Below are 27,929 nucleotides of genomic sequence, written 5' to 3'. Positions count from 1 at the left end.
AGTTTGAGGAAGTAGCAAACGCCTAAGTAAACACCCCCGCCCATGTGAATTATGTTTGCATTGATTGTGTAACTGTAAAAAAAACAACAACGTTCTCCCTTGGTTTACTTTTAATATGCCAATGCATATTTAATGTTTTGCACCGGTCTAACAAGAAATGGCATCTAAATCATTGTACTCGGTAAGTGTCATTGTTGGACCTAAATATACATGGCATTCGCTAGCACGCTAACATTGGCTAACTTATCTGTCATCAACTTCAAAATTGTGATGTAGTTATAGTAGGCTATCATTCGCCAGTTGGTTATCCTGGAGACCTTTCCACGATGTGCCCATATGATCAAGTTCCTTTGTAAGAAAGTAATCTGAAAATGATTGAAATGATAACTGTTAAGATACGATTTTGGACAAAACAAAACTGTCAGAAAGCTCATTTTACTATGTGCTAACTGTATGCAAACTTCAATTGGTTGATAGGTCGGCATTGATTTAGTTTTACATCTGATAATCTACCACACAGTATTTGCAAGATATAGGTTTATTTGCAAATTCTAGAATGCCCCTACAAGTCAGTTTTGGTAACGTTAAGTCTGTTATTTTCCTCTGAAGCAAAGAGATCCTGTTCTGAAGAAGAGAGATGACTTTGAAGACGTTTTAGAAGAACGGAGGAACTCAAGTGATTTACGATATGCATTCAAGTGCTACACCCCCGTGCTCTACAAGAGCCTCAACCCATGTAAACCCAGTATGCTAAAGAACATTGTCCTGCAGTCGGATCCTCTCCAATATGTAATTAATCAGGTAACATATCAACTTATGATGTGGTGTATCCATAGCCACTGTTAAACCTACAAGGCATTTAAGGTATTTGCGGGTAGAAGAGGTTTTACAATAATATCATATGACACTTATATTAACTGATGTCTGACCTGTCAATTCATATTAATTCCATGAAATAATTGCTGTCATTCAGCAGTGATGAAATTACATCTTTACATTTAGCAGTGGTGACATTACAGTCAGTAATGCTACATTGCTGTACCTGTGTGTTTCCTGCCTTCCTGAGCTGTTTCTGTGTGCCAGGTGTGTGCGGAGTCAGGCGAGCCTGTGGAGCTGGTCCAGGAGGAGGCGGCAGCCATCTTGGAGGAGATGGCCCACCGACTGCAGCTCAGCACCGTCCGATTCTTTGCATTCACCCTCAGCAAGGCCTTCAAGAGCCTGTTCCGCAGCGTCTGTGTCAACGAGGAGGGCATCCAGAGGGTGGGCATTTACGTTTTCAAATATACACAGGAGAAATGTTAAATTCCTAGAGCTATAGGTAGGAGATTTCCCATACCGGCCAATCTACAACCAAGCTTTTACCGTCAAAAACTAAATCTTACACATCAACCTTTGTGGGCAGAAACATCATCAACAGAACAGCCTTCAAGAGCATTTCACCGGGGTTGTCAAGTAGGCACCTTCCTTCATGGGTGTCTATATTGAATATATATATATAGTATAAGTATATATACTCTTTTGATCCCATGAGGGAAATTTGGTCTCTGCATTTATCCCAATCCATGAATTAGTGAAACATACACAGCACACAGTGAGGTGAAGCACACACTAACCCGGAGTAGTGAGCTGCCTGCTACAGTGCCGCTCGGGGAGCAGTGTGGGGTTAGGTGCCTTGCTCAAGGGCACTTCAGCCGTGGATGTGGGCATGCGCAATGCAGTGCTCAACCACTTCCCCCGCCCACATTTTTTCCTACTGGGTCGGGGATCGAACCGGCAAACCCTTTGGTTACAAACCCGAAGCCCTAACCAGTAGGCCACGGCCCAGGACCAGGACACCTCCAGAATGGAATCAGAAAGATTCTGTTTCACAGTAAGGGTGTGACTGGGTGTTAAGGCTCTTTCATACCAAGTCTGAATTTTCGGATTAAATAATGGCACAAAGACAAATGTAGGTGATTAAATATTTGTGTTCTTATTACCGTAGTCTTACACACATTACACACCTAGGACGAAAATGTGCAGTCAGAGATTGATTTTTCATTTCAATGATTGTTGTCCCTGATGTGTAAAGACTAATAAGAACACATGTATTTCATTTTGTGTATTTCAGTACTTTCGGGACAAAAAACCCCCAAAAAACAGTTGGTTCTGCCTAGTTTGAATTTCTGCAGCCAACAACTAGTGCTACCAGGCAGCTACAGTGCTACACTCTGGGGGCATGAAGAGGGAGCAATGTTTGAAATTATAGTATATATAGAAAATTAAACGTTATGTAGATATATAATGTTTCAAATATACAGTACAGGAAAGATGAAATTTCTTAGTTTGTTTATTTACATGTACCCAAAAAGTGTGAGCATGCAGTATACTGGAAAAAAATATTATTTTCAGTTGCACGCTCAGCATAAATTTAGATAGTTGACATTAATAAATGAGTCAACTATCCAAAATATATTTATTTGTTGCGCTGATATTTGGCCATCTACACCAAGATGAGCTGAAGAAGTTGTACTCATAATATCTGTTCTGGGTTGGCAGGTCTGAGTATTCCATTGTGCTACATGCACTTACATGGTTCCTTAATATGGAGTAGAATATTCAAATTAGGACTTTATTTTTCTGTTAGGAACTTCATGTGTGAAAAGCTTTAGTGCATACATATACATACATAAATACACATACAAACATACAAATAAAAAATATATACAGAATTTGTTTTTTCAAACATTCATAAGTCTGATGGATGCAGGCACAAAGCTTGACATGGCTCTTTTAGTCCTGAAGGTGAGAGATCTGTACTTCTGGCCTGAAGGAAGAAGACAGTCTTGGCTTTGTAGTGAGTGAGTGTTGTCCAAGGCTATAGTGGATATGCTATAGTGTAGTCACCTCCAAAACATCAAGCCAAGAATATACCAAGTCTTTGGTTTTCTTTTCTAGCCCGGTGTTCTGTAACACATACTGTACCAGAAGTCATGAGAAAAACTTCTGACACCCATCACTGTGCTGCTATAGCTTACCACAAATGAAAAATAGATTCTGAAATAAAACTCACTGGAGCGTATACCCATTTCAAATAGATTCTGAAATAAAACTCACTGGAGCGTATACCCATTTCAAATAGATCCTGAAATAAAACTCACTGGAGCGTATACCCATTTCAAATAGATCCTGAAATAAAACTCACTGGAGCGTATACCCATTTCAAATAGATCCTGAAATAAAACTCACTGGAGCGTATACCCATTTCAAATAGATTCTGAAATAAAACTCACTGGAGCGTATACCCATTTCAAGGTGATCTTTTCTCTGTGATTGACAGCTTCAACAGGCTATACATGAACATCCGGTGGTGCTTCTGCCCAGCCACCGCTCATATATGGACTTCCTCATGATGTCATACATCTTGTACACGTATGACCTCACGCTGCCGGTCATTGCTGCAGGAATGGGTATGTTATAGAGGATCATGAAAACATTGCAGATAAAGCATGTTACCATTAACACATCGCATAGATCAGAGATCACAGTAGACAAGATTGAAATTAAACGAATTGTATAAAATACATTTCTGTGGACAAAAGAAATCTACCTAATCGTAATTAATGAATGAATTAATTAACCCATCAATTGTGAATTAATAGATTTTTGTGATCCATGCAGATTTTATGGGAATGAAGTTTGTTGGGGAAATGCTACGCATGTCAGGAGCCTTTTTTATCCGCCGATCCTTTGGTGGAGACAAGCTTTACTGGGCTGTGTTCTCTGAATATGTCAAGACAATGCTCAGGGTGAGGGATGCCGTTTAAATCCTTCCCCCAACCATTTTGTTGACATTTTTCTCGTCCAGTTATTGCATGTCCTGCATCTAATATCTACTTTTATTGTTTGTGTTCCCATTTGTCCAGAATGGTTACGCTCCAATTGAATTCTTCTTAGAAGGCACAAGAAGCCGCACATCAAAATCACTAACACCAAAGACAGGTAATGCAGTATTACATGGATTTTTTTGTGTTTGTTCGTAGGTTAAAAGCAATAACTGAAAACTTTGGAGAACCTTTTAGTTTTTTTTGTGTGTGCGGCTGGTCATTGTGTTAGTAAGAGGTCCAAACGAAACCTTTTAGTATGCAAAGCCAGACGCTCCTGTTATTGCTCTTGTCGTTTCTATGGCTCTGGAAATAGACGCCAGGTTGACAGAGAATTGCATTTCTGCTGCAATCATCAGATTTTCTGGCTGCCTAGTTTGGTGAAATGTGCCAGGGACCTTTTCACCAAAAAAAAAAAAAAAAATCTGAAACAGTTGGGCTGTATGATTTGTCACAAAGTGATTTAAATCCCTCAGATTATTCGTGAAGAAAATCACTGTAACAAAGTTAGTGTTGTTGTCATGTGGCTTTGCATCTGTCAAAGTGATCCATCTTTAAATGAACGTTTATGAAAATGTAAGCCGCTGTCTGGGCAATGTTCCTCTCTCACATTGCCCTGTCTCCTCTCTTTCTTCTCCTTTTTCTTTTTGTTTTCCTCACGGTTTCTTCCCTCTTTCTCTTTCTGTTGTAATGTATTTCCCTCTCTCTCTTGTTCTCTCTTTCTCTCTCTCTTCCACACATACACACACATTCTCTCCTTCCCTTTGTGAAATCCTGCTCTTTTTTTTCTAATCCAGGCCTGTTGAATATTGTGATGGAGCCCTTCTTCAAAGGCGAGGTGTTTGACGTCAGCCTGGTGCCCGTCAGCATCAGCTACGAGCGGGTGCTTGAGGAGGCGCTGTATGCCCGCGAGCTGCTCGGCGTGCCCAAGCCCAAGGAATCCACCTCGGTGAGACGGGCATGTCTGCATGATTGACACCACCTTGTTGTGCACATCAGCCTTCTCTGCGCGTCTCTCCATACTGTGTGAAAGCTGTAAACATGGTGTGAAAAGCACTGCTAGGGGAAAACAAATCTAACTTTGAGTGGAGCTATGTATGTTCAATCTGTTTTGTACAACAACAAAAAAAAAACTTGTGTCAGTTCACCAAATGTTTTTTGAATTTAGTTGCGCTGCCTGGAAAGTTTTTCAGCAACACATTTGAAACGTAGAACTTAGAACTTGAAACTTAGAACTTTCATCATGTGGCGTAATGTTGCATGATTACATCACATCATTTCAGATGACTTCTCATCCCATGGATGGGATTTTGTATTTCTTTTGCCTCAGGGTCTTTTGAAAGCGAGGAAGGTCTTAAGTGAAGACTATGGTAGCATGCATGTGTATTTTGGACAACCAGTGTCAGTTCGCAGTCTGGCCCAAGGCCGCATTAACCGCTCGCAGTACAACCTTGTGCCAAGGTGAGTTATCACTGTTCACACATTATTATCACCATGCCACCAGCTCCTCTTAGGCCTTTGGGGGCCAAAGTTATTTTTTAAGTTGGTGTAGCAGTGGTTGCAGACAAGCAGCCCTTTTTTATTTTGTGGTTATGGGTTATGGTATTTAGCAGACGCTTTTTTTATTTTGTGGTTATGGGTTATGGTATTTAGCAGACGTTTTTTATTTTGTGGTTATGGGTTATGGTATTTAGCTGACGCTTTTTTTATTTTGTGGTTATGGGTTATGGTATTTAGCAGACGCTTTTTTTATTTTGTGGTTATGGGTTATGGTATTTAGCAGACGTTTTTTATTTTGTGGTTATGGGTTATGGTATTTAGCAGACGCTTTTTTTATTTTGTGGTTATGGGTTATGGTATTTAGCAGACGTTTTTTATTTTGTGGTTATGGTATTTAGCAGACGCTTTTTTTATTTTGTGGTTATGGGTTATGGTATTTAGCAGACGCTTTTTTTATTTTGTGGTTATGGGTTATGGTATTTAGCAGACGTTTTTTATTTTGTGGTTATGGGTTATGGTATTTAGCAGACGCTTTTTTTATTTTGTGGTTATGGGTTATGGTATTTAGCAGACGTTTTTTATTTTGTGGTTATGGTATTTAGCAGACGCTTTTTTTATTTTGTGGTTATGGGTTATGGTATTTAGCAGACGCTTTTTTTATTTTGTGGTTATGGGTTATGGTATTTAGCAGACACTTTTGTCCAAAGTCACTTACAGAATATGATTCAAAATAGTAATAATAGCAATATCAAATATTAATAATGAAAATAAACAAATACTATATATATATATACCGTATGAATTCATTAATTAATTACCCTATTGACGTGGTGTAATTAATATCAAAGTGGACAAATGACTCTGTGCAACAGTTATGACAATGCAGTGGTCCTTGATGGCTTTGTTCTCTGTGTTTGATCAGACATATTCCTAAGAAGCCGGCTAATGGTATCCAGAGCTTTGTGAACGACGCTGCATATCAGCTGGTGCGCCTGCAGGAGGAGAACATGGTTCTAAAGCCCTGGGTTCTGATCGCCACGTTCCTCATGCAGAATCTGGAGGGGATGGAACTCTCCCAGCTCGTAGAGCAGACTGTTTGGCTAAGGGATCTGGCGCGATCCTTTGGAGCCTTTCTCGACTGGCCAGGTAAGGAAGTTTGCTTGGCTCTGCTCATGGCTTCATGGCCTCATGTTGAAAGGATGTTGGCTAACCAGCTCCTTAGTTGAACTGCATTTTGGATCACGTTTCGTCTTTTGTGGAATACACTGGGTTTAAATTTAATTTAATTTGACATTATTTTCTGAGTGCCATGTAACTTTGTCTGCTTGTCAGTATAGTATGTGACCACAATTCTGACATGTTTTTCATTTCTTTTTTAAATTATTTTTTGCATAGTGTATTTGTGTCAAATGAGTCATAACTGTGTATCATGTAACAAGACTAACAGCGGCAGTAAGAATAGTAAGGAGACAGCCTGTGTCCTTAGCATACCTTTAGTGTGAGTCAGACTTCGATGGTATAGGATCAGTGTGTGTGACAGGGTATTGCTGGGCACGCACGCTCGTCAGCCATGATCTGATCAGATGTGACATCCCCCACTCGCCATCAGAACAATGACATGTGTGAGACGTGACGTGCTCAATGACATGTGTGAGACGTGACGTGCTCAGGCACCCTGAGGAGCGGCTTTCTCACGAACTTGTGTGTGTGTGTGTGTGTGTGTGTGTGCGTGTGCGTGCGAGCGTGCGGGTGCAAGTGTGTGTCTGGGTGTGTGTGTGTGTGTGTGTGTGCGTGCGTGCAGGTGCAAGTGTGTGTCTGGGTGTGTGTGCGTGTGCGTGTGCGTGTGCGTGTGCGTGCGTGCAAGTGTGTGTCTGGGTGTATATGTGTCCGGGTATGTGTAGTTGTGTCTGTGTGTGTGTGTGTGTGTTAGGGTGGTCCTTATATGGGGTAAAAAAAATTTTTTTGGAAATGTTCAACTCTCACCCCCTAAATGTGTTAGGATATCAATAAAAACACACTGTGCAAAATTTTGAATTGTTCCTACAATATCTAGAGGTAGCTCAAGGCCTTTGAATATTTCCGGAATCGCTCATTTTTGCAGACATTGTACCATTTAAGAACGCACAACAAAATAAAATGCAATATTATTTGTTGGTCAGACTATAATAATATAAAGGAGAATAGCAATAATAAACAATGTCAATTAAATCAATAGCCTAATGAAATAAACAATGAAAATGAGGGGAAAAAAAAGCAATAATAAACAATAATGTCCATTCAATCAATAATATAAAAACAATAGCATGGTAAGACTACATTAAAGGGAATATCAATAATAAACAACAATGTCAAATTAATCAACAGCCTAATGGAAATAAAACAATATTTTACAAACTATAATGCATAAGAAGCGCTTAATGAACTAAGTGCATGTTGAACAGATATGCCTTTAGACCCCTTTTAAATGACCCAAAACTATCACAGGAACGGAGACCACTGGGCAACTCATTCCACCAACATGGAACCACTCAGATAAAGAGTCTTGAATTTGACCTAGTGTTTATGACTGGTCGACATAACAGACGCTCATCAGAAGACCGCAATGGGCAGTTGGGAAAGTATATCTTGATCATTGAATTAAAATAACAAGGAGCAGATCCAGTCAGTGTCCAAGGCCAAAGGCCAAAGTGACAGATTTAAGTTTTATCATCATATTGTACAGTTGTACACCCGGGACGTCCTCTTTCTCTTTGGGCCGGGAGAAAGTCTCCATCTTCTGGATTCTTGAGAAGAATGAGTGCATCTTGATGTGCAATATCAAACAGGTCTCCCAACTGGTCTATGAAAGCCTATACATTGCACTGCTGAGTCTCAGAAGTTCTCTTGGCATTTTTCTTCAGCTTCTGCCACTTGTCGTGAAGTGTTTCCAGTTGTTTTATGGCATGTTGGGGAGGAACGGGAATCCTAGCCTTGTCCTAGAATACCAAGACTTCTTTGATCACCGCAAGTTTTTTTTCAATGTTTTATGGGGATATTACAACAAACATAAAACCTGCTTCTTGAAGGGTAACTTTGTTCCAGTTATTTCAGTCTCTTCTGATCCAAGTAACCATATTCATGGGTTTCATCAGGTCCCTTTACACAGGTGTATTAATCAAGCACCATGCAGTCTGCATTCATAATCAAGGTGCATGATTGTACACCTGTGGAAAGGGACCTGATGAAACCCATGAATAGCGATATAGCGGATTTGCTTCGTGTTGCTTCAGCCATTGTCTCAGTGTATATTGTCTATTGTGCTTCATTCACATTGATGCCTTGAAAGACATATCACAACTAAAACAGGAGTTGCTATGAATTGCTCACAACAGCATATTATTGGAAAATACCGGAATCAGCAGATGAGATCAGCAAATACGCATTGCAAATGTGCGTGGACAATATGGAATTCCCATTTTAATGTGGTCACCAATAATCAATACACATTGACTGCATGGTCAAATAAGTCCATTGCTGCCATAAGCATATATTATTAAACAACTATACATCCTAGCACAATGCATCACATAATACGCAAATAATCCGGAATATGCACACTGCACAGTATGTGTTAAACTTCAAAGGTCTTGAGCAACCTCTAAATATTGATTAATATTGATACAATTTTGCCCAATTATTTTTTTTATTTATTCAAACATATTTGTGGGGTGAGAGCATGAACTTTCAAAAGTTGAAAAATAAGGACCACCCTGGTGTGTGTGTGTGTGTGTGTGTGTGTGTGGTGGGGGGTAATGCGTGTGTCTGAGAATGTGTAGTGGTGTGTGTGTGTGTCGGGGGGGGGAGGTTTAGTTATGTGTAGTTGTTTGTGTGTGTGTGTGGGGGGTAGTTATGTTTGTGTGTGTGTGCACCCACACACGGACACAAACATAACTACCCCCCCCCCCCCACACACACACACACACAGACACGCAAACATACCTACCCCACACACACACACACACACACAAACATAACTACCCCCCACACACACACACAAACAACTACACATAACTAAACCTCCCCCCCCCCGACACACACACACACACCACTACACATTCTCAGACACACGCATTACCCCCCACCACACACACACACACACACAGACACACACAACTACACATACCCGGACACATACACACCCAGACACACACTTGCACGCACGCACACGCACACGCACACGCACACGCACACGCACACACACACACACACCCAGACACACACTTGCACGCACGCACACGCACACACACACACACACCCAGACACACACTTGCACGCACGCACACGCACACGCACACGCACACGCACACGCACACGCACACACACACACTCACCCAGACACACACTTGCACGCACGCACACGCACACGCACACGCACACGCACACGCACACGCACACGCACACACACACACACACCCAGACACACACTTGCACGCACGCACACGCACACGCACACGCACACACACACCCAGACACACACTTGCACGCACGCGCACGCACACGCACACGCACACGCACACGCACACGCACACACACACACACACACCCAGACACACACTTGCACGCACGCACACGCACACACACACACACACACCCAGACACACACTTGCGCGCACGCACACGCACACGCACACGCACACACACATCCAGACACACACTTGCAAGTCTCTAATTGTCATACTCTTAACCCTTCAAATTGTTCCTTTATATAAGAAAATACAGCAGGCCAATTTTTATGGTAGTAACATAATAATTACTGGTAGCTCAATTGCTTTAAACTTTCAGATGATTTTCTGTTTGATGATTTTCATAAAAACAGATGAATTGGTATTGTATTGTATAGGCTTCTGTTGATTGGAATTTGAATTGGTATTGTAACTGGCTAGTAAAATTCCAAAACAATCTCCATAAAAGCATCTAATGCACCATATATTCCTAAATATGTATGTTCATTAAAACATTCAAACAATTGTATCCACGGAACCCCAAATATGTACTACAAAACTGTATGAGGAAAAGGCACCTTCACCATTCCTTGCTCAGCTTTGCTTGCAGTTGTGTTGTGTACCACGAGCAAAATCATGGCAAAAACAAGAAGTGAAGTTTATTTGACTGGTTCCACCATACCAGAATTAGTTGGATCAAATCTGCCATCTATTAGAATGGAAGATCACTGACGGATCTATCCAGACTGCAAAAAGTCAACACTGGCTGCTGAGCATCAGAAATGAGGGATTGTTGAACACTTTGTGCTTTTTTTGAGATTGTTGTCATTGTTGTCATGTCAGTGTTGCTCTGATTTCAATAAAATGTAGTTCATTTGCAGCAACTTTTAATATTACTTGCATATCACAATAATACAGCACAGCTTAACATAGGCAATCTTCCACATGATTGAGCTACCTTTTAAATATCATTTTTTTGTCAAATTTTTTGCATATTTCTAATTTTGAAGTTAAAAGGAACAGTTTAGGAGGTTAAGACACTGACATTTTGCAAAAAAAAAAAAGCCTTAGATTTGGAGTTGGGGGTTTGTGGTCAGGGTTAGTTGACAGCTGAAAAAGGTAGTTACTGCCTTACTACATTACCTTGACAGTAATGTCAAAAAGTGTGTGGACAGTGTGTGAAATCTCTTCTGTATTTGTCACATAGGCCATTCAGACGTAGGCATCCACCTTTACCTGCTCCACATCGGCCCAGACCAGCCTTCCTCTACTCATGCCTCGATCTTACACTCTTTGCCTTGTTCCTCACATAGTCTCATTTTATCTTTATATGGCTCAGTTGGTATAAATAGGATTTTGGCTTGTGTCCTTTGGAAATATACAGAGCCCTAAAGGGACATGTGCCAAAATGTTATTTATTTATTTATTTTTTTCTGATGCGCACCACCAGACAGTTTTGCGTGTGTACCAGAACATGTGTGTGCACACTAGAAACTCAAAGCCCTTAAGAGAACATGGGCACATTTTTGTTGTTGTACGTTTCTGGTGCGCACATGTCCCATCAGGGGCTCTGTAGATATTTGATGAAATCTGATGATATATAAGATCTCTGGACAGTATGTCACAGACAAAATAAACAATGAACCAAAATGAACAAATGCATGAGCAGAGTCTTTTCACTTTCTCCGCTCAGTTGTTCCTGGACACATCCCTCAGTGCTGTTGTTGACCAGTTCCATTTGACCAGTTTGATAGTGTTTAGTCAGTGCTGCAGAGTGGCATATTACAGTGTATGCATATTTCAGTAACGTCCAGTGTGTCCTTCCGACGTGTGTCCCTCACGTTCTCCACCTAGAGCACAGTTCCGATGTGTGTCTCTCACGTTCTCCACCTAGAGCACAGTTCCGATGTGTCCTTCCGATGTATGTTCCTCACGTTCTCCACCTAGAGCACAGTTCCAGTGTGTCCTTCTGACGTGTGTCTCTCACGTTCTCCACCTAGAGCACAGTTCCGGCAGTAAGGTGGTGTCGTCCAGCCTGTCCCTGCACCGTAACCTGGTGAGCGTGAGCGGGGGGCAGGTGCGTCTGCAGGCGGGGCAGCCGACGGGTGCGAGCGCGGAGAGCCCGGAGGCGACGCTGTTCGAGCAGGCGGTCAGCGCGCTCTCCTGCGCCTCCTACAGGAACCAGATCCTGCACGTCTTCCTGCGGCCGGCACTCCTCGCCGTGGCTATGCAGGCCGCCGCCTCCTCCAGGAAAGGTAAGCCGCGCGGGCCGGACGGTGGGCTGAAGGTCATAGTTCAAATGGAGGAGCTATCTGTCAATGTATCACATGAAGTGTGAAATACAAAAAAGGATCAAGTCCCTATGCACAGGCTTCTGATTTCCAGGTGCTGGTAATGTGCAGTCGTCAGTAACATTCAGAAAAGTGAAAGTGAACCTGATGAAGCAATCCACCAGTTTGTGGTGATCTTTCACTTTTCTGAAATTTAAGTGTGAAATACACTTGTGGGTCACTGAATTAGCGGTGTACTACTACTACTGCACACACACACACACACACACACACACACACACACACAAATACACACATGTGCACACACACAACAATTGCACATTGGCGGAGGAAAGTGGAACTGATCAACAGTATAAAGAAGGAAAAAAAAAGTTTTGCCCTAAAGTATTTATCTATTTTGTCTGGCATTGTCTGTCATGGTCTGTCTTCTTGATGGAAAATGTGTAGTGAAGCTGAGCTCATGATTGCATCATGGCTGTCATGTCATCTACTCTTCTGAAGTGCCGCTTTTTCCCCACTGTAGAAGAGGTCTACAACTGCTTCAGCTTCCTGCGGAACATGTTCTCTAACGAGTTCATCCTTTGTCCCGGAGAGGCCGTGCAGGTGAGCGACCCCAACCCACTCTATCGTTAGCGAAACCCTCACAGTGTCAAGGCAGGGTATGAACGCTTGCGTGTGCCTGGTGCATTTCCAGCTGAATGTGCTTGTCATTGACCGGTTGCTGTTTTCTTCCCCTATTTTGGCAACAGAGGAGTTCACGTTTGGTTGGATACTAAAAACAAAATGGTCAAGCTGAGTGGTGTGTTTGTGTGTGTTCCCATGGCTGATGGATACCTCTTTGAAGTTTGTGGTGATTTGTCGTCTCCAAATAACCCCAGTAGTACCAGTAGTTAGTAGTGTCCAGTAGTTATTAGGCGTACTGCGCTCCACGTATGGGCTGTTTCTGTTGATGGAGAAACCCTCTGTAGCAACACTTTAGATTAGAGTGCAGCAGACCGTGGAACACTAGCTACTCCCATGGGGGATTAAAGAGCCTTCAGCTTCTATGTGTGTGTGTGTGTGTGTGTGCATGTGTGTGTGTGTGTGGTGTGGTGTGTGTGTGTGTGTGTGTGTGTGCGTGCGTGCGTGTGTTTGTGTGTGTGTGTTCTTTTCACAGGACTTTGACGAGGCATGCTACTTGCTAATGAAGTGCGGGGCGGTGCAGATGCTACAACAGGGCATTGTGAGCATGGAAACAGGCCAAGCCACCCTGCCCTTCCTCTGTGCCATACTAGAGCCTTTCCTACAGGGATACCAGGTATGCTTCTGTTGGCCCACGTTTGATTTAAGCTTTGGAGGGTTCACGAGAAACACTCACCCACTCACCATGTTAGCCATGAATAGAGCAAGACTTTTAACAGAGACTTGGCTTCAAATATCCTGTCAGAACTCTGCATTATGGTGAGCATTGGAGTGGAAGTAGTGGCAGTTTGGTTTTGATGATCAGTCAATATTTTCAATTGTTGGCAGCCAGTGGTCATAATAGTCAGCAGTAATGTAATGGCCTATTGTCCAGATTACACATGAGGCTTTTGGTTAAGTCCCTTTAATGATGCACAAAAGCTGTTATTTTAAGAAAGGTGGGTGCCCTTTTAAAGCAACACAGCAGCATGTTGGTTAATTAGCTTATCTGTCATCTCCCCCAGAGTTAGATGATAACATACCCTTCTTGTCTCTGTGTGTGCTGTAAGTCAGTCTGACGCTCCTACCGTTAGCCTAGCTTAGCATAGCTACCGCACCTACCGTTAGCCTAGTTTAGCATAGCTACCGTACCTACCGTTAGCCTAGCTTAGCATAGCTACCGCACCTACCGTTAGTCTAGTTTAGCATAGCTCATTGAGGTGGGCAGAACCAACTATATCTCCCAAAAGTGACAAAACTCTAACATTATTAGATGTATTTACAAAACTCTAACATTATTACATGTATTTTTCATGTTGTGACTAGTATAATTACCGTGTGTACATATTCCAATGTAAAATGAGACGCAGCATTTTCTAAGCATGTACACACACGGAGGCGTGAAGGGTGTGTTTCATCTTCTCTAACTCTGGGGGAGATACCGAATAAGCTGATTTCCCAAAATATTGGCATGTTCCTTTCAGACAACACCCTGCAGGGATGATGCTGCTGTTAGTATTGAACTCCACAAACGCACTACTTTTCTCAGTGTTGTTTTTGTTCTGTGTTTGCGTGTCAACGTGTGTGTTTGTGTGTCAACCTGTGTGTTTGTGTGTCAACCTGTGTGTTTGTGTGTCAACCTGTGTGTTTGTGTTTGGGTGTGTGTCTGCACACAGGTGGTGTGCCGATACCTCTATGAAGAAGCCACTGACAACCTCACGGAGAGACAGTTCATCCCTGCTGTTAGGAGTTTTGCTGTAAAGCTCCACTTAGCAGGTGTGTGTGTGTGTGTGTGTGTGTGTGTGTGTGTGTGTGTAATGTGTGTGTGTACATGCATGTGTGTGTGTGTGTGTGTGTGTGTTCATGCATGCGTGTGTGTGTGTAATGTGTGTGTGTACATGCATGCGTGTGTGTGTGTTTGTGTGTGCTGACTTGCTGGGACAAATCTGCAAAGAGTCCTTATATTTTCATGACTTGGGATGAAGGCATCTGTTAAAGAATCCAATAACCACCATTCTGCGAAATGTATCGTCTTATTATTTATTATGCTTTGAATTATTTTGTAATGATATAGCATTGTTGTACCAAATCCAAATTTGTGAACATGCCAGGTAGGACCTAGTTAATTGTTGGTTGACAAGGTGTAAGTGTCTATAAGAACCCAGTGCAAATTCTACTGCCCTCTAGCTGTTTTGAGTGGAAGTGCACGTGTTGATAGCTGTTCTCTCTATGGTGGTCATCCCAGGCAGCCTGCGATGCTACGAGGCGCTGTCCTCTGACCTACAGAAGAACGCCCTGGCCGCTCTGCTCAGGCTCAACGCAGTCAAGAAGGTCAAAACGTAAGGGACTCCGCAGAACTGTTAGCCTGAATCCTTAGTTGTGAGTGACCACTGTTAGAGAGAACATCATGTCATGCTGGATGTTTATGTATGCACTTTCAGGCCTGATCAGGTCGTACTCAAAGTGAACAAGCTTGCAGTGAACTCTCTGGAAGACACTTTAGGTAAGCGTTTGCAAAATTGTCATATTTTCAATGAAATGTTTGAAACTCTAGTTCACCATAACATATAATGGGTATAGTAACTAGTAACTTGTCCATACCTTTCCTATAATGACCAATAATAACAATTGATTTGTGATTACTGTTGCCCTTGGTTGCATCTGGACAAATGTAAACATGTGAGATGATAATATTGGTAATAATAGATTATAATGATGATAACTCATCGTCCTACCATTGTCTACAAAGGGCCAGTCTTCTGTCTTACCGAAGACATATCTACACAAAATGATATTAGGGGATTTGAGTGTACTTTATGGCCGATAATTAGAAGAACCAGTGGCATCGACAAGTCCAAAATAAATATAACCTTTTATTATTTGAGAGGATTAATGCAGTTGTGTTTCCTGTGAGTTTCAGCTCCATGGTCTCTGGCCTTAAGCTGTGGAGCAGGACTCATGTTGAGCAAATAATAAATTCAAAAGTTATTTTCCTCAACAAGTAGGAAGGGGATTTGATCCTCAGCTCTTTAGATATATTTGTGTATATGATATTTGATGAAGAGCTTCCTGCTTCTGGGCTACTCGGGCGCAGATCCGATGCTGTGAGACAGAGAGGATAACACAACGCTTCATGTTGCTATTCTCATCACCCAGAGTGTCAGAGCTGGCGTCGGCTGTCTCTCTGCCTGCCTTCAAACGCCCATGCCTGTGTTCCCATGGAAAAAAAATATAAACACCTCAACACAACTCGGTGTGTTGCCCTACATAGAGCAGCAACGCCTCTCTCTCTCTCTCTCTCTCTCTCTCTCTCTCTCTCTCTCTCTCTCTCTCTCAGCACATACCTCTGACCCACTTAAGCGGAAATTGTGTTTATTTTAATACGGCTGATGAGGAACACACAGCAGATATCGGCACGGTTCTCTCGGCTTGGGTAGAACCAGAGGGCTGTTCTAATCCTGTCTGATGTTATTTTTATTTATTTTCATTTATTTTCCATCCGTCAATCAGGGGGTAAGATTCCGACCCAGAAGCCTGTCCTCGCCCGACTGTGAGCCCTTGGCTGTTCCCAGCGCTCCGAAGTCAGAGATTCTGGAGAGCAAGCGAGCTGGATCCATGCCTTCATTAGCATAAAGCCAAATTTTCCAGGACTGCGCCATTTTTTTCTCTCCAAACTACAAAGACTGTTTGTCATCAACTTGTGTGTGTGTGTGTGCGTGTGCGTGTGTGCAGTACAAAGAGACTTCACAGGAATTCTCGTCATCAGGGACGCACTTTTTGTAGATGACAAAAAACTGCCTGTGTTCTCATTTCTCTTTGACGATTAATGTACAGGAGAGTTAGCTCCACCTGTACATGTACGCTTGCAATTAACGCATATCTCTAACAGTTTCCTTTAACATGCTGGTGTGCTGCCAAATGCACGGAGACTCGACACGTTCAGAGGCAAAGCAGGTTGGCATGAACACAAGGGACAGACCTGTTTTTACTCAGAAAAAGGGGATTTTTAGTTTTTGCACACTGTATTTATTTGTTTGCATGACGTTTTGAAACCTGTTTTCCCCTAGCATTAATGCAAAGAGATCATGGCCTTTCTTTTTTTTTTTAAATAACGTCACTTGAAGTCTTTTTTCAATACCTTAAATAATTATGTGAATATTGAAGAATTATGGTGATCAGGAAGAAGTCACGTGTAACATGAATCAAGCCAAGCAGCGATCATGCCAATAGACTACTTTAGTGTGTTTACATTCCCCTCACTGTCATTATGTGACAACTTGTGTCTGTGTTTAGAGAGATATATTCGGAATGCTTTTATCATAGCATTTTACAAGATAAGAAGAAGGTGGGGCGCATAGCTCTGCCTGGGGTGTGTTCTGGTTTGAGCATACATGTCATCAGTTCTCCGCTGTGCTCAAGAAAGCTATTTCTGAAATTATACATGAAATGTTCCAGAACATTAAGACGGTGTTCTGTGATGACAAATTGGAAACTACATGTTTCTTTGTTAGGACTTCAATGAAATCCTTTTGGAGAAAATAGAGAAATTCTTGGTGTGAGCTCTCTCTTAAGTGGCTTCCTTTTTGGTGTTTGCTTTACATGCTAGTTGGCATATTTTTGTTTGTAACTGAATAATTTCTGTTACTTATTATGTGAACCACTGTTTACCAATGCTGAGGTCAAATGGAGATGTTTAGTAGGCAGGTTTCAAGGGTTTGGAAAGCACTCTACTGCGAGGGCTTGTGCCAAAGCGAAGGGTCCACTTTAACACGCCTCCTCAGTCCTCACAAGGTCCAGCACTAACGAAGAACAAACGCTTAACCTTTCCAAATAGTTTGCCCTGTGTCAATTTCTTGGACAATACTGTGTGTGTGTGGTGAGTGTTTGTGTGTGTGTGTGTGTGTGTTTAATGTGTTGTGTCGTTGGGTCACTTTTTCCTTAGTATCACATGCTAGCGTTAACTACGTTTCTGTGGTCTGTGTAAAGAGCTTGTGAGACTCATGAGGCTGTGAATGAACAGACATTAAAGCTTTACACAATAAAAAATTTGGGCTCCTCCCTGATTCATTTAGAGGCTGCTTAGACCTCTACCTCTATGCTTCTATTATGGACCCACACCACTCATGGACATCTCACAGTAAAACAAATTGCACATGGACGAGACAGACCCCTAATAAGACTTGAGTGGGCAGGACGATATCACCCAGTGGTGTAGGTGGCTGTGTTTCCGTGATCTGACCACTAGATGGCAGGCCTGTTATTTCATTGGTTCAAGATGAAGTCCTCAGCCATTATCTTAGTCCAGCTGCAATATCCAGGTGTTTTTGTAGAAAATGTGTCTGTTTTTAGTAATTTACCAAAGTGAGCAAGCATGTCCACCCATTACATGATCCACTGTCAAAACACTGTTTGTTTATTTAGGTAGGCTAAGTAAAGGAATATGCAGTAGATACACTCTTCATGTACATAACAATGATAAATCTGTATACTCCACACACACATATACTATATACTATACAAAATATTACTCGTCATGTAGCTCAGCAAGTGCTGGCCCATTTTACACCTCGTGTTGGAATGCACCATCTTTTAAGCTTTATTTCACACAACATAAGGTGTCTTGCCTCAGCTGGAAGTGAGGTTTTCGGCCATCGCAGGTTGCGACAGTGTGAAGATAGCATGTACATACTCCGCACAGAAAGAAAGCAAGACAGCAAGTGGCCACGTGCTTGCTGAAGGACCCCGTCATCAGCCTCCATCCCCCGCATGTTCTGTGGACTATTTGAGGAGATGCCTGCTGAACAGCAGCTGTCTCATCTACAGCACACATCCTTTTTATTGTTTTCAGCCTGCCCCATTAGTTATCTGCTATCTGCTGTGTTGTTCTCTCTCTATCTATCTCTGTCTCTGTAGACCATATTCTCAAAAGGGTGGTTGTGCACAGTGGGACTTTCTAGAAACTGCCACTTTGACAGGAAAATAAATAATGGCTGCTCCGACGGAGACCGCGACGAGGTGACAGCTCGGAGAAGATTTAATAAAATTCAATAGAATCTAATTGAAGTGGTGAGTGAGTTCACCCCTGGGGGACGCATCTCTCTTTATTTTCCTCATGATCTCTGAAATACTCACACTTTATCAGGGAGAGCAGAGGAACAGGGCTCTGCAAAACAAATGAGGCTGGTCAGAAGGCTCGGGCACACACACACACACACACACAAACATATCCATCTAAGTAACAAATATTCTTCTTGACCAGGCCTTAAGCCTTTCTAACCCCCCCCCCCCACACACACACACACTGATTATATCAACAAGTCTGCAGAATGAATAATGTTATGCTTGCAGAAATCAAAGCAGAAATATATCAATTGGTAGCCTGTTTGGAGATTTGGGGATTCATGAAAAAGGAATGAGGTTGTTAGCCTGACGAGCCAGACCGTTAAAATGTAGGGTCTGGGCACTCACCGTTCGCAGTGCTCTAGTCCGAGGAGTGCGATAATCGGTTGTCTTTCAAATTCCCTCTGCACGCAATAGGACAGCACTACAACTCATGAGTCCCATGTGTTTTCCCACCAGCGGAGCTAGTTGGCTAGTTCAAACTTTTGCCAACATAAAACAAGCTTAACTCTTTCCCGACAGGGCCAAAATAGGCCAAAAATGACTCCTTTGATATTTCATTCTGCTGTGGGTGACCTAAGCATATCTCAAAGAAACCATCCATTTGCTCTTAAAGCCAGAAAGTTAGGCTACACAAATATATTTTTGACATGACAATTATGTATTATTTATATATATATATATATATATATATATATATATATATATATATATATATATATAAATTAGCATAACATTTGCATATTCCAGGCACATTTTTTGAGTTTGTGAAGCTCTACAGCTTCAACACAGCATGTTATAAAAAAAAAAGTGAAATAGCAGAACGTTGCATTTACCTGTTGGCTAAATAAATACCAAGTTTGGTAGCAATTGGGTGAAAGGAACTCTTAATAACTAATTTTGAAATTATGTATACAGACGAGCCTAAATAACCATTATATAGTTTAATTATCAAAATTAGTTGCAATATCACATTTGTATCAAAAAAATAACTTACAATTTCATCTCATACATATTATTTTGGTTAATAATCATGTTTTTTTTTGGTCAATGTGTAATAATCATGTTAACACAGTTTAGACTGTTAAAACAGATGAACAGTTAAAATGACCCAACAGAGTCAGTGTTGTTGACAATGACCCAACAGATTCAGATACCTCCCACACGGAGTTACACTACATATTTGGCCCCTACCCTCTCACACCACACAGTTTCATATCACTAGACAACATGGGCATATGTACTTTTAAAAACAGATGAACAGTATGTCATTACTACCACTGAACCTCGGTCGAGGTTCATTACTCGCCATGTTGAAATATCGCGATCGACGCTTGACAACCAATCACAAAATATAAAATCTAACCAATAGCAAAAATTCAACACATATCCAAGGAAAACCCATTTATTTGATTGGCTTTGACACTCATTGACATACAAAGACGTTTTCACGGGGTTTCAGTGAAGTAAAAAATGATACTTTTATTAATTTCCGTCATCAGTACGTACGTACTGATTTCTCTATGGGCTGTCGGGAAGAGTTAACTCTTGTCACACTGTTGGCCAACAGCAACATCCATCTTCTTTGTTTTCAAGTAGCAGGGAATTCAAGCCAAACCGTTGCAACTCAGCCATCAATCATTATGTTAAACCCGCCTAACGACTCTATACACGATTTGATTGGCCTGATAGAAGTTTAATGTTTCGAGCTCACAAGCCCCTATACTAGCCCTGGAAGCAAATGTAATTTGCTGCCGCTAGGGTGCGTCTAGCTTTGTAGGCTATGAGGTTGTTGCACAGACACCAAGATACCGGATAGCATATTCTAGAATATAATATTATTCTAGTCTTACCAGAGTGTATCTCTGATTGGACATGTGCTGCCTTGTAAAACTCTGAGAGACCATATGCTGAGAGATCATATGCTGAGAGAGATCATATGCTGAGAGAGACCATATGAGAGAGACAGACCAGAGAGATCATATGCTGAGAGAGACCATATGCTGAGAGAGATCATATGCTGAGAGAGATCATATACTGAGAGAGACCATATGCTGAGAGAGATCATATATGCTGAGAGAGATCATATGCTGAGAGAGACAGACCATATGCTGAGAGAGACCATGCTGAGAGAGACAGACCATATGCTGAGAGAGACCATATGCTGAGAGAGATCATATATGCTGAGAGAGATCATATGCTGAGAGAGATCATATATATGCTGAGAGAGATCATACGCTGACAATACACAGAAATCCATATTTTTTATGGAACAGATAATGGGATAGTTATAAACTGGAATTAATTAATTGGGGGCTCAGGCAAAGTATTTATGTCTTTTTTAGAAGCATGTGTGCTGACTCTTGTACACAGACACACACACACATACACACATACACACCCGCATACACACACACACACCCTAGTGTGAATTGAAGTACCATAACCTCCTCTCCACTCTCCCAGACTGTCGACACTGCATAAACATACAGTCTTGTAAATGGCATCAGGTGAGAGTATCTGCAGTGTTGCTGAAACGGGGCAATCCTCCAATTTTATGGAACAGATAATGGAATGCTGATATTGGATAAGCAAGAAAATATGAATTACTGGACCATGTTTTTTTCCATGCCCCAAGCAGTCTACTTTATGGAAACAAGACTGAAAAAACATTGACTCAGCATAAAGCTTTTTATGCCCGTCCTCATTCCCTAGGCCTGTGATGAAGTACGAGTGCAGCTACCATGGACTTGACCCAAGTTATCCAACCAGATGTGCTCTCTGTTTTCTCTCTCTTTAGCGAAGTGTGTCACAGGGCATCTTTTCAGGCCTCAGGCTTAGGAGCAGAGCTAGATATGGAATTACAGATGGCTTCATGAGATTTTTTGGGACATCGATTCATATGTCATTTTAGACTTTCTCTCTCTCTGATTCTTAGTTGTAGTGGAGAGTTGGTGGAGGGGAAATATGTTTCAATTTCCCAAATTAAAAGTGTTCTTTCTTTCTTTTTTTCTGTCTGTTTTTCTTTCTTTCCACTTTACTTGAGAACGAAGCATAAAAGGTTGGAGATAAAAGTAAGCATGTTTTTACTCCTGCCCATGACTCCGAACTAGTTTGTTTCTAGAACTCATTGGAGCCACTTTATTTAAAATGATTAAAAAATGTCCTTGTCTGTAGCAACATGGTACCCTTAATAAATACTATTTAAAATCCTGTGCGCCACTTCTGTCTTGGCCAGAACTCTCCAGAGCTCTAGAATTACAATCTAAAATCTATTTCTATCACCAGGTGCATTGTGGGAACAGTATTTAATCAGTGCTGCTCATAACGCATTACCTTCCCCACCCCCTGGGCTACAGAACTGCATTTCGGCATTACAGGAAATTTAATTATGAAATTACACAGCGGCAGGTTGATCAGCACAATTTAAATTAGTGAGTACACACAGCATTAGCCACTGCGCACTGTGGCCTCGGCCAATTAGCATGACGAAATTAGTTCCATTGGGTCTCAATGAAGCTTTTCATTAAGTGAATGGCGGACCTTTAGTTAATTAAAATTGGTTGATAGGTAAACTTCTTTCTATTTCTGCTGGGGCAATGCGTAACCAAAATAGTTCTCATAATTGCTCTTACATTGATCCTTTCCTTCCTCACACTCCCCTAAAGCTTTTGTGTTCAGATCACGTAATGGGAGGGGAGAGTAGTTATGCTTTTCCCCTTTAGTAATTGAATAAAATTGATTATGTATATGTATTCACATACAGACTTTTCAAAGGACTGCATTTTATCACAGTTATCATCACAGTAAGTACTTTTGGTGACATACTTTTCAAGAGCAACTGAAGCGGGCAGATTTGATGAGTAAGGGCACTTCCATTCAGTGATGTTTATATTCACATAGTAGGCGTGAAACTGAGCACATCTCTCTGTCCTAAGGCTGCCTCCCCCCTCTCTCTTTCTCTGTCCTAAGGCTGCCTCCCCCCCCCTCTCTCTCTCTTTCATTCCATCTTTTCTGGAAGGGATGGACGCACAGGGCGGATGAGGTGGACCTTCTGCAATATGATAAATAATCACACACACACCCACACACAGGCACACACACACACACACACTGGCACGCACACACACACACACACACGCACACACAAACACACGCACACACATGCACACACACACACACACACACACACACTCACACAGACACACTCAGACACACACACACACACACTCACACAGACACACTCAGACACATTAGCTGTAGCTGTTATTCAGTATTAAGTCTCGGCCCCAGGTCACATAAAGCATGTAGCTATTTAGACACACACATAATTATGTCAAATTAAATATGGAGACATAATATAAATGCTGTGTGTGTGTATTGTACATCCATATGCAGATTATTTGACACAAATGCACATAGCCTACATACAGTAAATTCCATCTGTATGACTTGTCGTCATGTTTGCTAGTGCCATCTTCTCAGAGCTGGTTGAGTGGTTGGAGAGAGGCAGCAAAAGGTGCAGCATGCAGTAGCAGCGATGGTGCTATAGCTAGCACCAGGCAGACGCTGCCAAACAGGTTCATACTCTGCAGTTCAAGTCCCTCTTAAAGATGTCAGATCAAACCTGAAGATTGCCTTTGGAGGTGGGCTTAGGGGATGCCCCCATGGAGAGGGTGGGTGGCTTGGCCAATGAATGATTGCTTGCAGTACAGTGAGAGAGCAGCCAGGGAAATTGCATTAGTTGGCCCTCCAAGATCCCGATAAGGGTGAGATTTGTCCCTTTCGGAATGCAATGACAGGACAAGGTTATCTGAATAGCAGCTCGGAGCCGAAGTGCTACCCATTTGGGAATATGGAGCGGTCAAGCTCCGTCGAGCAGGGAACCGTGCTAAAAGCACAGCCGGACCTGTCAGGGAGCATCGTCAGGGAAATACCCAGAAGGCACTGCACCAGTTGGTCTCTCAGCTGCTGAGGGGTGAGGTGAAGTGATCTCTCTCCTGATGTGGACTCTAGATGGCTGAGGAGTGGACGCTGGGTCCTAGTGCTCTGAATTCCATGCAATGAAATGTTCCATGAATATTTTTGGCACTCATATTTTGGCCTGTTCGCTTGTTTTCTTTTTATTAAAAAAAAATAATCTAGAGACTGTATAATTCACCTAAGCTGTTTTACAGTAACAAGAAAGACTTGACATGCCCAAGCTTGATATATTTGGGTCAGAATCAAACCATATTTGGTAGATTCCTTTGTTTTAATGTCCATGAAGATAACCGTGTGTTCACTTTAGGGTCCATAAAGAGTTTTTCCTGAATCATCTACATATAATAAACAAAGAGAACAACAAAGAGAGCTGCCTTCTGAATGATCTTGTGTATTATCAGTCTTGTGTGTGCATTATGCTTCCATACCTTACACCTAAAAGTGTCATATATAAAGAAGAGTCATTTGCACTTTAGAATGCAGACCAATTGGTTTTGAAATAGAGACAATTCTTTTGGAAAAGTGGCTGGCAGCTCGTTGTGTGTGAGTGTTAAGTACTGGGGAGAGGCCTCGTTGCATCTGCAGGTGTGATGCAGGTAATTGCATGCTATTGGGGGAAGAGGAGCGATCGTCTGGACAGGTGTCAGTGGAGCCTGTTAGTGTCTTGAACTCTCAGATGGCACTTAAATAGGGACACATCTGACACACTATCCCTGAGGAGAATGCTGTGAGATGGGAGGTGTGTGTGTGTGTGTGTGTGTGTGTGTGTGTGTGTGTGGGGGGGGGGGGGGGGGTGTGGCGGTGATAATGGCTCATCCAAAAGAAACAACGACCAATGGTCTAATCCATCTTCATACTACACTGTATGTGGAATATAGGCTACTGTATAATCCATTATTATTATTCATGCCAATTATACATATAGGGTGACGAGACGTCCTGTTTTTCAGCACCTTTGTGGTGCCATGATTTATAATCACCATTTTTAGTAGCCCTAGTGGGTTTTAGCGCAATAATAAAAAGGTTCATGGGAAGATAACAAAATGTACCAGTGATTGATATGGTGTTTTCAATTTTCAATATTTGCTGGCAAACACCTAATCAATACATTGAAAACCAATATATAGTTGTGACAGCTCAGTGACAATTCTTTTTCTCTAGGCTATTCATGTGATGTGACACAGTTTAATGACACCAGTCTCATGTCCAGTGCATTGTTCCTTTTGCGCACAGTAACCACAGTCATCCATGCACAAAATGCAAATCCATGAAGCTCTTAATTGTTGTTACAGTAAAGTCAAATTTTTCATCTTGACGAAATGAACAGGTGGTGCAGGAGTCTGTAGGAGGGAATGTGTGTTCTCTGTGTGTAAACAGTAATGGTGAAGGATGCTGGGTAGACAACTAGAATTCTTCATGGCTAATTGTTCAAGAAGTTCTCCTTGTGTTAAAGTAAACAAATGCATAAATAAAAGACAGTGAACAAAAAGGTGATGGAATCCCCCCTCTCAGCAATTCAAGACTTTCATTCTCTATGGGGGCACAGATGTGTCTCTCTCTGTATGAATATTTATTCTCAAAGGTTCAAATCAGGGCAAAAAAACTTTGGCGCCCAGAGCACGTGGCCTAGACATCTGCAGTGAGCAGGTTGAATTGTCCTATTAATGTCAACACATTCTTATTAGGATTAATCACTTCACGCATCCTTGCCATCAGGCGCAAAGCAGCAACACACAGCCCATCAGTTCTCCATTAAGTGCAGCGATTTAAGGAGCTAGCCGCGCCTGCTTGGATATATGCTCATGCAACTCGGGATCCAACACACCCCAGGGGAGCCCCAAAAAATGCACCCCCCCCCCCCCCCACACACACACACTCTTGATTTTTCATTGTTCTCCCTCCCCCAGGCAATTTGACTTTCTCATATTAATCTGTCTTGTTTGCATTGCTTGGGGAGTGTGTTGCATTGCTAAATGTGGCAGAGCCCGGATGCAGGCACACTGGCAAACCTGTCTTTGATTTACTGCTTGGCAGAGTAAATTAAATCATTCCTCAAGGCCTTTCCCAGTCCTGCTTGTCCAATAAAAAGATGCATCACCCTGAGTGAGACGAGCTGCTCGGACAAGCCACTGCTGAGGCAACTGCACACACCCTTTTCTGGAATTGAGATTGGAGTTTCTACAATATGGACACTAACTTCAGGAGGGTGACATGACAGTATAGAAATGATATGAGTTCCATATGTTATACTAGCATGTATAGTATGTTTAGCATGCAGGGTATAACACATAATGACTCCACAATATGATTTACCATGGCTCTCCTACTTCAGTTCCAGGTCATAGTATGACGTCCCCCCCTACATGTCACCATTTTGCACTTCTCAACATTTTTTTCAGCACTATTTCACCACCAAAACAAAAGAACTGCTCACGACTTCAGGCTGCCTTCAGGTCTCAGTTTAGGCACTAATGCTTCTTCCCCTTTCGCTACGTCCAGCCTGCTTGCCACTCCCCTTAAGTTGCAGGCCACCATGATTGATGGCATTAAATTGCTTTTATCCAAGTTTTATCAGGATTTACAGGCCTCCTTTGCTACTGGTTTCCTCCATGCCCCCCGTTTAATAAATCATTGCAGCACCTCCCCGTCCCTGTGTGGGCCTGGGTGTGTGGAGGCTGGAGATTGATGACCTGACCGCCTGCACTGTGCCAAAATCAACTCCTACGACACTGGGATTGAAGAACACATGTACATTTTTTGCTTCGTAATGGAAAATGTCAATCTTGGTCGCTGAGGCCAGGAAACAGTATTTCTCATTATTGGGAAATGCCACTTCATTTCCTGTTTACAAGTTCCTGATTAATTTCAGAGGGAACGGGAGACGTGACGCCGAAACTGGACAACGTTGGGGGAAAACCGATGCTTTCGTTTTGTTTTAGTGTCAAAAGAAATAGCGAGACTGAGAAGGCCTCTCTGCATCTCCAAGTATCTCCTCACTAGTCTATATGTTGCAAGTCACTGTGCAGAGATGACTGTTGCATCCTTCTGGTGCAAAAGGGAAATATTAGTGTTTCTTCCCGTGAATTAAAGAAATGAAAAACTGAGAGCACAATAAAATATCATATTGCGTGAAATTAAATGTTTGAGGGAGATAATCCAAACAAATGACAGGAAAATGGAAATGAGAGATAATGTTTTACGATTACACCACAAGAGTGCCTTGTCTTGGGGTATAATGGCCTCTGATGGAATATTTGAGACAAATTGTGTTGTGAGGCTGAGATGATTCATTCCATTTGAATAGTGATTAATGTTCTTTTGCTCTCCTCCTTAGCCCTTGAGGAGCCTCCATTTAAACAGAAATCTAAACAATTAAATTTTCTGTTCTTTATATGAAAATGAAGCATCAAGCTCTTGTTTATGCAAGAGAAATAACAAGGTTTTGTCTCTGCATTACCTGGCTGTTTATATCTCAGCCTACACGCTTCAGGCACTGGAAAAAGTTATATCAATCACTATCTGAGCCATCATATAGCACAGTAAAACACCAGACATTACTGTGAGTGCACAGATCACATAGGCCTACAGTTGTTATTTACTTGTCACAGACGGGAGTGGTGTAAAGGTATAATTTACTAATGGAAGTGAAAGCAATGTTCCATCAACAGCAGCATTTTCATTGGAAAAATATACACTGCTGGTGTCCTGGATAACCATGGCTATTTCTTACCCCGGATTGCGGTAAACAGCTCGCTACGAGTTAAATGATGAGTTTATTTTTGGATTGTCGGGCTTCAAGTCAGCCAATCAATCTCAGCAGGAGACTCAGCACAATCCGGTGCACCCGATCGTCCAGACTGATCATTTCTGCGGCCTCCGTGACATTCTGCAGGCAGCAATACCGCCACTCAGGCCGCAGGAAAGAGTACTTGAGCTAAAATATTGACTCTATCATTGTGTTTGCCATACTATGGCAGACTTGCTTGCAATTCTCAAAATAGATGTCCCCACTGATAGGCCTGCCTGACCTT

General features: G+C 42.1%; 1 protein-coding gene across 1 annotated transcript; it reads left to right on the top strand.

Moving 5' to 3' along the window:
* Positions 1 to 19: 19 nt before the first annotated feature.
* On the top strand, positions 20 to 17,868 carry gnpat (glyceronephosphate O-acyltransferase). Its single transcript, XM_076273322.1, has 16 exons — positions 20 to 181; positions 610 to 801; positions 1,084 to 1,260; positions 3,320 to 3,449; positions 3,661 to 3,788; positions 3,906 to 3,981; positions 4,661 to 4,812; positions 5,194 to 5,324; positions 6,286 to 6,509; positions 11,845 to 12,099; positions 12,659 to 12,738; positions 13,292 to 13,432; positions 14,472 to 14,571; positions 15,041 to 15,134; positions 15,237 to 15,298; positions 16,306 to 17,868. The coding sequence occupies exons 1-16, from the start codon at positions 158 to 160 to the stop codon at positions 16,347 to 16,349; spliced, it is 2,010 nt and encodes a 669-aa protein (XP_076129437.1). The 5' UTR covers positions 20 to 157; the 3' UTR covers positions 16,350 to 17,868.
* Positions 17,869 to 27,929: the final 10,061 nt, after the last annotated feature.

This window comes from Alosa pseudoharengus, unplaced genomic scaffold (assembly GCF_046254945.1).
Source record: "Alosa pseudoharengus isolate Yale_2024_CS ecotype anadromous, Long Island Sound unplaced genomic scaffold, YU_APseudo_1.1 YU_APseudo_1.1_scf_7, whole genome shotgun sequence".
In the NCBI taxonomy this organism is placed as follows: Eukaryota; Metazoa; Chordata; class Actinopteri; order Clupeiformes; family Clupeidae; genus Alosa; species Alosa pseudoharengus.
The sequence above is the reverse complement of the archived record's forward strand: the minus strand, read 5'-3'. Positions and strand labels throughout refer to the sequence as shown.

Excerpts from the sequence above, each read along its gene's own strand:
- gnpat (XM_076273322.1), top strand. The coding sequence starts at position 158 with ATGGCATCTAAATCATTGTACTCG. Across the intron at positions 4,813-5,193 it reads AGCCCAAGGAATCCACCTCG|GGTCTTTTGAAAGCGAGGAA; the intron begins GTGAGACGGGCA and ends CTTTTGCCTCAG. Across the intron at positions 15,135-15,236 it reads GCAGTCAAGAAGGTCAAAAC|GCCTGATCAGGTCGTACTCA; the intron begins GTAAGGGACTCC and ends ATGCACTTTCAG.